Source organism: Zalophus californianus, chromosome 12, assembly GCF_009762305.2.
Source record: "Zalophus californianus isolate mZalCal1 chromosome 12, mZalCal1.pri.v2, whole genome shotgun sequence".
Classification (NCBI taxonomy): domain Eukaryota; kingdom Metazoa; phylum Chordata; class Mammalia; order Carnivora; family Otariidae; genus Zalophus; species Zalophus californianus.
This window is the reverse complement of record NC_045606.1, coordinates 43,909,237-43,922,061: the sequence shown is the minus strand read 5'-3', so window position 1 is coordinate 43,922,061 and position 12,825 is coordinate 43,909,237. Positions and strand designations below refer to the sequence as shown.

At 38.8% G+C, this 12,825-nt stretch overlaps 1 protein-coding gene across 7 annotated transcripts in view; it reads left to right on the top strand.

Moving 5' to 3' along the window:
• Positions 1 to 12,825, top strand: part of THSD7A (thrombospondin type 1 domain containing 7A) — a 431,400-nt gene that overhangs the window by 211,068 nt on the left and 207,507 nt on the right. For all 7 annotated transcript variants that reach the window (XM_027574085.2, XM_027574087.2, XM_027574084.2 and 4 more), the window contains exon 3: positions 11,352 to 11,600. In XM_027574085.2, coding sequence (XP_027429886.1) covers positions 11,352 to 11,600 — 249 coding nt within the window. The remainder of the gene's footprint in view (positions 1 to 11,351; positions 11,601 to 12,825) is intronic.

Below are 12,825 nucleotides of genomic sequence, written 5' to 3'. Positions count from 1 at the left end.
AGATTCAAATATGTAAGTGTATTTGCCTTGTCTTTGCCATCATCTTCATACCTCACATGTGTAGGAATTAACCATTTTCAAGTAGTTCTCATGTCGATTACTCACATGATTCTCACAACTGTGCTGTCAAATAGAAAAGCCAAATGCTGCTAACTCTACTTTAGAGACTTGGAGAAGATCACTGATTTGTTCAAGATCATGTTATGAAGAAGGACAAGTATATAGGTCTTCCCACTCTTCCAGGCCAAATTCTCTTTTTTTCTTTCACTAGATAAAAGGAGGGGGGAAAAATGGCATCAGAACATCTAGTTAAGCAAAACTTAACATTAGCCCCAATATTTTAAAAAATAGACTAAATAAGCATGTCTGGATGAAGCATGTCTGGGGGTGAGGGTCCAAGAGTACCTGTCACAAAAGTTCTTTTAGCCCCCCTCCCTAAGGCCATACTGCTCAATCCTAATGGATGTTAGACCCTTAGACCCTGCTTCTAGTCTCCCAGACCTTGTCTCTTTTTAGGCAGCTCTTTACACACTGGGGGGCAATAATATTTTTTAATCCTTCCCCTATGTGAAGCAGAATTTCTGTTGCTGATCTCAACCAGTTCACCCTCTCCATCAATCCTGATGGTCCACTGTTCTTAGGAAGCAGCTCTCTTTGTCGCAGGAATTATTATTCACATAAGTCTCCTCGATTCTGGACATACCATTTGCTAATTTTAAATTCAATATTTTAAATTTTCCACTATTAAATTCAGTATTCAATAAAAATGTCATGGGCTTGAGCAGGTCTTTGAAAGTTGAGATAACCAAAAGAAATGAGAGAGAAACAGGAGCTGTAAAGAGTTGGACAGATGTAATCAACATCCCACAATTTCATATCCTTGAGAAGATGATAGGGATGCTATGAAGAACCTTGAAAGTCAGGGGGAAGGGTTCCAACTGAATGAAGTGAACTCTAAGCCAGCCATTGTGAGTTCTTGAACAGGTGATAAATTGGTGAATAAAAATTTGTCGGGAAAGTCATTCTGACAGGGCGGTGCAGGACAGCTGATACAGAAGACAAATTAAAGAAAAATGGCAGTTCAACCTCCTACTCCTGTCACCAAGAATACTTGGCCCAGGACTGTGTGAGTGGAAATGGAGAGCAGGGATGATTGAAAGAATGCTCTGCATCAGGATTTTGTGATAACTTGCTGCTAAATTGGCAGGGGTGGAGTTGACAATGAAGAATCAGAAGGAATGGGAAATGCAGCAAACCACTTTGAGGGGAAAATGTTGAATTCAGTTTAGGATCTATTGGATTTGAGGTAAGTAGAAGAAATATGTCCACAGTTATTTTAGTTGAAGTCATGGTTATGGATGTTCATCTAAGAGAGTGAAAGTTCAGAGAAAAGAGAAAAAGAGCAGGGAAATATTCTGGAATCGGTGATCAAAAACAGGAATAGTTGGCATTCTTTTAAAATAATTGCATTGATTTTCTTACATTTTTATGAATTATGAATTACATTTTATGATTAAGTGCTATACTAGTTTCAGTAATCACTGAGATCACTAGATTATCTAAGCAGTGGAGAAATGGAGAATTGGGCAGGTTAGGTGAATGTTTATGGAATTTTAGTGTTTTAGTCAACATAGAAAAATTTTCCAGGGACACCTGGGTGGCTGAGACAGTTAAGTGTCTGCCTTTGTCTCAGGTCATGATCCCAGGATTCTGGGATTGAGCCCTGCATCCTAATTAGGCTCCCTGCTCAGCAGGGAGTCTGCTTCTCCCTCTCCTTCTCCCTCTGCCCCTCTACCCTGCTTGTGTGCATGTGCACGCACACTCTCACTCTCTCAAATAAATAAAAATCTTTAAAAAAATTTTTTTCCAGTCATTTTCACTGCCCCAGAGCTTTTTGCCTTTAACTTCTGTCCCTTAACTTCGATATATTTGACCTGATTTCTCTCTCTCTTCCATTTGTCATGAAAATTATGACATGACAGTTAACATTCAAATTGATACTTGATAATTCTTTTAAATAATTCATACAGAATATTGTGATGTACAAGGAAAATATATATTTATATTTGATCTTCATCTCCATTTCCTGCCTCACAGATCCCAAAACACTTGGAATTTCATAAATGTTGAGAATGAGAAAGGTGCCTTTTTTATGTTAATGAGGTGACTTTTGGAAAACACCTGGAGAAGAAAGCTGCTTGCCATTGGAGCCAACCCTGTGATTAGAGGGTTGGACCTTTCATTCCCACCTCCCAGCCTTCTAGGACGGGAGAGGGGCATGACATTAAATCAGTTGCCAATGGCCAGTGATTTAATCAATTGTACCTATGCAATGAAACCTCCATAAAAACTCTAAAGGATAGGGTTTGGAGAGCTTCCAGGCTGGTGAGCATGTGGATGTGCTGGGTGGGATGAGAGCAGTGGGCCTGGAAGGCATGGAAAGCTCTGCCCCCTTTTTCCATGCCCTGTCCTCTGCAACTCTTCCATCTGGCTATTCCTGAGTTCTATCCTTTTATAATAAACCATAATCTAGGAAGTAAAATGTTTCTCCCAAGTTCTGTCAAACCCAAGAAGTGGCCCTTAGGAACTTCTGGTCTATAGCTGTGTGGTCAGAAGCACAGATGACAACCAGGACTTGGAACTGGCATCCAAGGGTGCTGGGGGCAGTCGTGTCCAATTGAACATGGTAGCTAATGTCAGCATTAAGCTGAATTCTCAGACATTTGCTCATGTCCAGGAATTGCTCTTTGGTACTCCTTGGAAAGCCTCGATTCCACACGTCGAAATTGGGTGCAGAACCCACACTAATACCTAAAATACCCCCGTGGTTATGTTTTCCTTCTCTTTTTGTTTAGTTTGAGTTTTAAAAACAGGGGCAAAAACTCCTTAATGTTAAAGAATGACTTTGATGGGAAGAATTGCCAAAATTAATCCTGCCCCATAACACCATTTTAGAAGTCTGGTAGATGGTTTTTACCCTGCCTCATCAATCTAGGTAGAGTTTTCACTTGCGGTGGCTTTGGACTGGTGCCATGAAGCTGCACTACAGTTCACCACCGGGAACAGCATGGGTGATAAGGAAGCAGCTGCATGAAAGCCTTCACTGTGTGAAAGGATAGAAAATGTATGTACTGGCCCTTCCAGGGAGGCCTCGTTGCTGTAGCAGTTTATCCCATTACTAAATATATGCTGGGCTGGTAGCCTCACATTCAGCTGCTGAGCAGCAGCGTGGCCCTCAGCTTTAATAGAGAGCATATGATCACTCCAGCTGGTAGGTGGCACCATTTGGCGACATTCCCCAGCAGCTCAACAAAAGATTTTCACATATCAAAGCAAGGGGAAAGACCTCTGCCTTTATAAGGAGAGTGGTTTGACCGTGCATGCGTTTTGCTTCCATGAGAATTATTGCTTCTAACTTGCTGAATTCTGGAAAGGAAAGGGCGCCCTTAGAGAATGAAATTAGCTCGGAAAATTTGCAAACTTCATTCACATTGATAAATAAATGGTAAATTACAGGAAATTTAATTTTGTATTGAAAAAAGGAATGCAGCTTGAATATAGTTAGAGATGGGGGAAGTATTTTTTTAAAGATTCAGTCTGAAAACACAAGCCAGTAAGACTTTAGATATGAAAACCGAAGAGTCTTCAATTTTACTGAGGAAAGAGACCTTAGAGGTCTTTTAGGAAAATGTAATTTCACTATATGGGAATTTATGAAGCAGAATAATCTCCATCTGATCGGTCATGCCACTTGAAAGGAGCAATTTAGGCATTTCTTGGGTCTCTTGATTATGAGTGACAGCATCATTTTCTGTCTTGCTACAAGCTGGGGACCCGGAAAAACTGGGCAATCCTCTTGGTCTGCTCATTTTTTCATTGAAAAAGCAAACAGTAGATTAGTAGGAAAAATAAATATATCTGAGTTTTCCGTTCTTATATTCATCTCTGAATATAATTTTAAAATTAAATCTGTTTATATATAAGCATAAGAGATGGGACTATAGGCATGACTGTTCAATTGGCTGATGGTTATCTTCGTAAATGTGAGAAATGCATCTACCTCAGAAAGCATGTCCTTTTTTCCTCAGGTAGTTAATAGAGTTACAGTAATACTCTATAAGTGGTTGAAGTCCCATTACCCTTAACATTTTTCTGGGCAGCATTGAGACAAACACTTTCATTCTTGGGGGGAAAAAAAAAAACCTAATCAAATTAAGATACTCTGTTAGAGTATACAAGCCTACACATATGATTGCCTTTATACAAAGTGATATTTGAATCTACTCTGAACACCAAATTGTATTTTCTTTCATATTACAAAATTTGGGGATGCTTATTAATATTACAAGAAGATTTAGGGTAAAATCCTTTATATAGAAAATTCTCCTGTAACATGAATAGTGTTATTTAATGCATTTGCATCTTTACAGGAAGAAAACGTGTTCTTTAATTCAGTAAGAATTTTATAAGTGCTTACAGGCTTCTACAAGAACTAAAAAAGATACATTACTATGAATCTTATTTACAGATAATATGTTCTTAAGTGCCAAAATGATTTATGTTTCTGAAAAATCCCATGAGCTCATCACATTCTCTAGGCCTTATGAAGAAGTAGGAATTGGGCTGGGTTCAGGGGCTACCACACATGGGCTGGCTCATCAGTCATCACATCCTACCCCCCCAGTGTGGTGCTTCTCAAGCTCTCGCCAGCAAAGGATCAGATGTTGGTTGCTGGTTTTCATTTTTGTTTTTGCTTCATTTCTTACTGATCAAATAACGCGGTCCTATTGTATATGTTTAGAATATAGCTAGCTCGTGCCATATGCATCTCTCCACAGAACTCTGCATTAACAAAATTGGGCTATACACCCTGGTCATTGGATTGCATCCAGAGATCATGTACTTGGGTCTTGCAAACTTCAAACCGCTTTCAAAATGCCTCAGTACTTACTTTTGACTCCTGGGGCTTAGCTCCTTGCATACCCTTAACAAACAGTTGCCCTCATCTGTGGACCACATTTTGAATAGCACTGTTCTTGTAGGATTTTCTGTGCTACAAAGGCAGAAAACTGTATTGTATTTTTTGAAGTTGCCTGCAACCTGGTTGTGATTTAGACTCCAATAATATGCTAGAGCTGGGCTTGGAATCTGAGCTGAGATGCTTAGGAAGAGAGGGAAGGACCCATTTCACAGGGGGGAGTTTGTGCCAGAAAAGTGGCTTCCTCTAGCCACAAAAGCAGCTTTATGGATTAGAGAAATGGCCATGTGATTCTGAGGACTGGAATTTGTCCTGGAGGCTTGGCTTAGATGCCTTCTCCTCCAGCCTATCCAATTATTTTACAAACCATCTCGTATCCGGTAATATATCTTATTGTGTGATCTACTCAGTCTGTTTTATCTAAGAAGTAAGGGCTAATACTGATGAAGATTTATTTGCCAACTATAAATATGGAGTGGCTTATATTTTTGGAGTGGTTGGGAGTTACCTCAAGACCAGTGTTCTCAAACTTGACTGTGCTAATAGAGCATCTGAGAATGTTGTTAAAAATACTGATTCTGATTCTGGAGTGCAGCCCGGGGACCTGAGATTCTGCACGTCTGATAAGCTCCCAGTTAATTACACCCATTGGTCCACAGACCTAACACTGAGTAGCAAAACTCTAGCTTATGCTAAGCCTTCAGGAACAATTTCCATCTCCAGGGCCCCAGACTGCAGATGTTAGGCTGCAACAAGATGATGAGAAGCCTTTCTGACCACTTTATTACTTTCCCTGGATTAGAAACAAAGTGCCATGGTGACATCCAACTATAACTTTAGTTTTTTTCTTTTTCCTTTTGTTTTTTGCCTTATTAGGAACAGAAAGAGAAAAGGTTGTTTTTTATTTGTTTGTTTTTATCTATCCAGAGAGAAGGAGAGAGTGGGGCACCTGGGTGGCTCAGTCGGTTAAGCGCCTGCCTTCAGCTCAGGTCATGATCCCAGAGTCCCGGGATCGAGCCCTGCACATCGGGCTCCCTACTCAGTGGGGAGTCTGCTTCTCCCTCTCCCTCACTCCCCCATTGGTGTTCTCTCTCTCTCTCAAATAAATGAATAAAATCTTTTTAAAAAAAAGAGAAAGGGATTAAAAGAGGATTCAAAGCAAAGACACTTCAAACAGGGTTTACAAGGTGCTGCTTTTTTGCCTCCCCAGTGTATTCAGCCTACCTATTTATAAGGGACACATGTTACTAATAGCTTATGATGCCATGGTTTCAGTCTGTAATTTTATCTGCTTCCCCTGAAAAAGGAACTATTTTCACATGGTGCTGTTTGGGGCCAGGGTGCTTCAGACCATATTTGGAGACTTTTCCTGAGCCTGATGGACATATTATCTAGATCTGGAGAGAGTTTGCTTCAGAGAAGCAGAGAAGATGGGAGATGGGATTCCAAATGGCAAGTAGTGTAGACAAAAGTGGGTAGAAGAATTGGGCTACTCTTTTGTGGATTCAGTGAGGGGAGTGGGGCCGAGCTGCAGGCTACTGGGGAGCAGGACTGAAAGTTAATTGTGGCTAAGTGACAAGCTGAGGGAGGCCAGTGGGAGCAGTGACAGCTTATGGAGAGCTTTTGTTACCAGAATGAAAAGTTGGGACCAGCTCCCGAGAGGGTGTTTAGAAGTTTCTATTTAAGAAGCTAAAGAATGATAATGGTATTTTAGGAGATGAATTGGACTACCCTTAGAAAGAAGGTGTAGTCTCACAGATGTTATGATTATTAAATGAGCTATAGAAATAATTTTAGGGAAAAAAAATTTTGAACTCAATTGCATTCTTTTTGTGTAACTTGAATAACTCGAATTATCGAAAATGAAATTTCTAATTTATCAGTTTTAACCTTCACCTGAAGTTAAAGATGTGGATAATCAGAGCTTAAAAGCAACTGTCAAAAATATCTATGCTCTGTTGGCTCTTCGTAAAGCCTCTTTAAAGACAGGTATTGAACTCTGCTCTCCAGTTTTTCATTTTTTCAATATTTATCTGATTACTTTCTCTCTGATATAAGGTGTACTAAATAACATCTGCTTCTCTCTCAAAGCCAAGCTTTTGTTCCATTAAGTCCTGGCCATCTGGGCTATCCTGAACATACCACGTAAAGGAAAAGGAAACTGTCACAGTGACCATCACATCTTCTGCCAGGCCACCCTTGCAGAGGCATAGCGCATGCCTTGGACATTCTGAAAGGGGCATATTCTCATGAAAACCATAATGAACCAAAATGTGTAGTTTCCCTAAGCTGTGACGGTCAACTTTTTGCATGGCCAGAATAAAGGAGAGACTGGAACAGGATGGTGGCTGAATAATTTAGTAACAAAGGGTCATTTGGTGACCCTATTTAGTCTCACAATCACAAAATGGGCTTACCAAGGCCTGAAACGTACCCTCGTGTGTGAGCCTTCATCTACTCCTATTACCTCGGCTTTCAACTCTGATGTGCTCATGATTATTAAAAGTATACAAGCCATCCAGAACTTTCAACTAAACCCTTACCTGTAATTCCGGATCTCCGTACTGAATGGTAGCCTGTTGGATATGTCCTGGATATGTCCACATCAAATCACGATATTAATGTTAAACTCATTTATCAACTGCCAGAAACTTGCTTCTCATTCCAAGCTCTCCATTTCAAAGAAGTGCAGTGCTGCTCACAAGATTGCCAAAGTTAAAAAATTCCAAGTTATTTAATGACTCCTCTTTAACCCTTTCAACTATCCATCAGGTTGCATGGTTTCTAACTCCTCTTTTCTTACAGTTGGTAACTCCGTTTAATTCCTGTTGCCATTACCTTGGCACCTTCATAAACCTCATAAGCAGAAATATTCAGTTGGAATCCTAGTTCTGTTATTTGCTGGACTTGGGGGAGACATTTAGATTGCATTTCCTTATCTTAAACAAGCAAACAAAGAAATGACTTTCTACCTTACACAGTATTTGTGAGGATTACAATTAGATATGCTAGGTGACACAGAACATGGCTCGTAGTTGACATTCAGTGAAAATGAATCTCATGTTCATGATCATACCTTTCAGCTTGAGCATTGCCTGGCACATAGTAGGCATTCAACATGTGTTTCTATTTATTGATATATGCATTATATTATGTCAATGACATCATCATAACCATCATCATAGTCTCCCTGCCTCCAATCTTGTATCCTAATATTCCACCCTCTACCTCACCATCAAAATGTATATAAAATACATCTTGTGAGATCTCCTCCAATTCTCACAGGATCTCAGTACAAATCTCTTGAGGTCTCATGTACATTTCATGAGATCTCATCAAATCCCGCCAAATCTCAGTCCATATCTCATGATATGTCATCCAAATCTTTTGAGATCTCCGTCCAAATCTCAAGAGAGACAAATATCGTGTCCTTTTTGCTGCATGTCTTTCAGTGGTGCTCTCGCCCACAGAAAGTGCTTTTCTGGATCAGCATAATTGCCCTTGATCTGACCTAGACTTCAATTCCACTCCTATTTCCAGTGTACAACACAAACTGCTTACATTGAGGCCAGGGAAAAATCTGTGTTTTCCCCACCAACCAATGACTCTTTTCTTTCATATCTCCATAAATTGTCTTTATCTTAATCTGACAAATTCTAATACATTGTTTAAAATTCACCATAGTGACCTTCTACTTCATATAATCCTCTGTGCCTCCCCAAGCCAAATGATATGCTTGCAACCTAATTGTCTACTCTTAACTTTGTGTACCCAAAGCACAATATTAAGTAGAGTTAATACACATTTGTTGAAATAATTGTTTGGGGTATTACAAAATTACAAGAAAGACAATGGATTGATGGATAAATAATATATATGTCACATATTAATATAACTTAATACCGTTTTTGTGTTTATGCCACTGATTTCTCATATGTAGGCTCTGCTCTGAAAATTAACATTTATCAAGGAAATATATTTGTTTTGGCTTTTCCATTACCACTAATTCCTCCTTAGGACAAGCAGCATATTTACAAAGTTCATGGATGGTACAAATCCTGGGGCAGTGAAATAGCAATACTAGTTTGACAATTAGCCAGTAACTTTGGCATTGGCCTCAGCTAAAGCATTTGCCCTAACACACCAAGATTTACAGTTTAAATTGTGACAAGTAGGGAAGAATGGTTAAGAAAATGGGCTCTGATTTTTAAAAATCCAAGTTCAAATTCCAGTCTACTACTAATTAGCTGTATGATCTTGAACATGTTCCCTAACCTTTCAGAGACTCCTTCCCTATAAAATGGAAATAATAATGGTACATATGTAAAATGATTGTTGGGAGTCTCAAATGAGGTTTTAAACTTAGGTTGCATATACACAAGACACACATGACTACCTTAGACCACATTTGGCATCAAGTCTGCTTAGAAGGATATAGAATAGGAACTTGACATGATCATAGTTTCAGACGTTCCTCATCTGGTGGGAATTCCCATAGAAATCCATTCAGCATAGCTCAAAAGGAAGGAAGAAAAGCTCTACATCAGACAGGCCTAAGAGCTGTCCTGGCTTAAAAGTCTCATGATCCACAGAAGCTGGTATCTTGAAGCAGTCCCATGGTCGTAGCCTGCAGGGTCCCTATAAAAACAAGCCCTGTTCTAAGAGTTGCCACATTCAGGGAAGCCCAAAACTGTGGCTGTCTACCAGGTACCTGTGGCTTCCCCAGTGCAGGCAGAATTTATCCAAAGGGGCCATTTTATCATGAGTAATATGATGTAGTAACATAGTTGACTTCCCAACTTTTATCAGATTACCAAGGTAACTAACTAGAGGTAGTTAACTGATGGTCAAATTCTCTGCAAAAGATTAAAAGGGATTGTCAATCCCTCTGCCTGTACTTGGAACATGAATTTAGGAAGTATTACATTCAGGATAATATACGCATGTTTATATGAAGACAATCTCACGAAAGATAAGAAATGTATCTAAGAGGAAAATAAATATGGAGAATTTTGTAAAGAGACATCATAGAGGTAATGATTTGGTCATTATTTTGCCTGATTTTTGTGAATGAACTCGTAAGTGTTAGAATGAAAAGTCACTCATTACAGAGGAAGTTTTGCTCTATAGTTAGTGGTGTACCTAATGTATTATTAATACTCAGTACATGCCATTTGAGTAAAAATTGGGTTTTGATCCTCTGTCGTTATAAGAAAAACAGAGCTGACTCGCAGGGCCATTTTACCACAATTCTCGGATGATTCTTCTTCCCAGACCTCTCAACTCAGACAAATTGACTTTGATGTTTGAGCTCTAATTGTCTCCTAGGAATGCAATTTTCCTACACATGCCAGTAGAATTAAGAAGATTGAATGTGAGTCTTTGCATTAGAATGGACCTGCCTCTCGGTATGGTTAATTACCATAGTTAAATATAGCACCTGAATGACAAGACAGAATTATCAGTGTGTTCTCCCACTGGAACAGATGGCTCTATCATGGCGACAGGCTGCCTGTGTCTTGTAAACATGCACTATTGGTTATTGAGAATGGGCAAGAGTTCAACAAAGAATCAACACAAGGCCATCCGATTCCAGGAAAACCACTCGAAGTGCATATGCCCATAGTCATTGACATTCATAACATCATCTTCATATGTATACATTTCAGTTTAGAATCCAACATCCCTCTGATTCAAGTAGGAGTACAGAGATACAAGTTTGAACTTAAATACTTTACTGATAAGTAAATATGGGAGATCTATTGAGAGGGTATTCTTTAATACATACATTGACTTATATTTCTAATGTCTGTGATATTTTTAAGATACCTCTATGTATATTGTATATTAAAGTGTGAACTAGAAAAGTTGATCTATTTGAATAAGTATACATTATCATTGTAAGTGGCAGAAAATTTCAAGTGATATTAAAAATAATGTTAAACTTTAATTATATTTTCTATTTAAAATAGCATTGTATTAATTTAGCCAGGCATATTTGTTTAAATCACTCGACAATGAAAATTATATGTTAACAGCTCTTGGTTTTGCATTTTCTAAATTAAAACAAATCCGGGAATGAGTGAAATGAACAATATGGTGAACTGAGTTTCAGTTAATTTTGCTTAGTCCCTGTATTTTCTATTTCCTATGAATAGTTTAACGACTCTTGCAAGATAGGAGGAAATGCAAATGTTAGCTTTGAGTCTAACTGCTTTTACACATCATAAATGTTGATATATTTTCAATGAAATTGGAATTGTACCGCCAAGTAGAAATAAAAATGTCCAAGCTTATTTTACTCTAGAGCGTAGAAGACAAAGTTCCTAACTGCTTATTAGTCTGTGATGAGAATACCAATGTTCTTTTGCAGCTTTTGCCAGCAAGAGAAGCTGCCAACGACCTTCCAGTCCTGTGTGATCACCAAAGCGTGCCAGGTGTCAGAGTGGTCAGAATGGAGTCCCTGCTCAAAAACGTGCCATGACACGGCATCCCCCAAAGGCACTCGTGTCAGGACGCGGATCATTAGGCAGTTTCCTATTGGCAGCGACAAAGAGTGTCCAGAACTTGAAGAAAAAGAGCCCTGTGCATCTCAAGGAGATGTAGTTGCCCCCTGTGCCACGTGAGTAAATAAGGACCGCACCTTCTGCTGCTGTGACGTCTCCCCAAACTGCGTGTCTCCCTGCATTCGCTTACCCAGATGACACTAACTGAAGAATAAGTTGAGAAATAGGGATTTTTACGAATCCTAAGTGGGGAAAAAATAAAATAGTGGTTTTACAGACACTGTCCTTAAAGAATTCTGGTTTTACAGAATAAATGTGTCTTTAGCGAGCTATATTTCCAACTCTCCATGAAGTCTGGGTTTTTAACAGTGATTCTCTGTTTGTGTATCTTCTGTAATAGAGATTGATAAATTTTTTCTGTAAAGGGGAAGGTAGGATATTAGGCTTTGAGGGGAACAGGTGTCTCTATGGCAGTGACTCAACAGTACCATTGGAGGAGGAGATCATATATAAACAAATGAGTGGATCTGTTCCAATAAACCATTCTTTATAAAAACAGTGGATGGGTTGGACTTGGTTCTTGGGTCATAGTTGGTCAACCCCCATTCTATAACATAAAATAAACTTTCAAAATATAGGTTCCTATTGCTTATTGAGCAAGGCCTATTAAAATTCAGTACTATAGATAACAAATCCTATTCAGTATCTACTACACCAAACTAATGAGACTTTAAGCTACTTGAGGACAAGATTGTGCTTAATAACCTTGTTTTGTTTTGCTTTTTTATCCCCAGCATATATCACAGAGCCTGGCACATAGCAAGTGCCCAACAAATATGTTTATTGAATTCCGATGAGATAAGACTGGTTCTGAAATACTTGGCAATATAGCCTAATTCTTTTTATCCTTAAAAAACATTTCCAAGACATCACTGTGAATTATCTTGGCAATAAATACATTTGAGCTTAGTCTGAATATAGAATATTTACAAAACAACTTAGAGAATCTTAGTTTCTCAAAAATATACACAAGCTTCATTGAGAGCTTTTTTGGAATATTCAAAAACATTTAAAGAGAATACATACAACACAAAATTCACGAGCCAGTGAGGAGGAAAATCAATCCTACTACTACCACTTCTAACAATAATAACAAGTAATAGCAAAGATAGTGATGCTTTACATGAGACCTTCAATTGCGCAGCACTTTGGACTCATCTGTTCTCTCCTGCTGTAACAAGGGACTGAAAACTGCAGGGAGTTTCCTTCTTAAATTCTCTGCTTGTCCCACTGACGCTGTGTTCCTCTCTACATAATAGGCTTGAGGAAGTTGTCAGGATC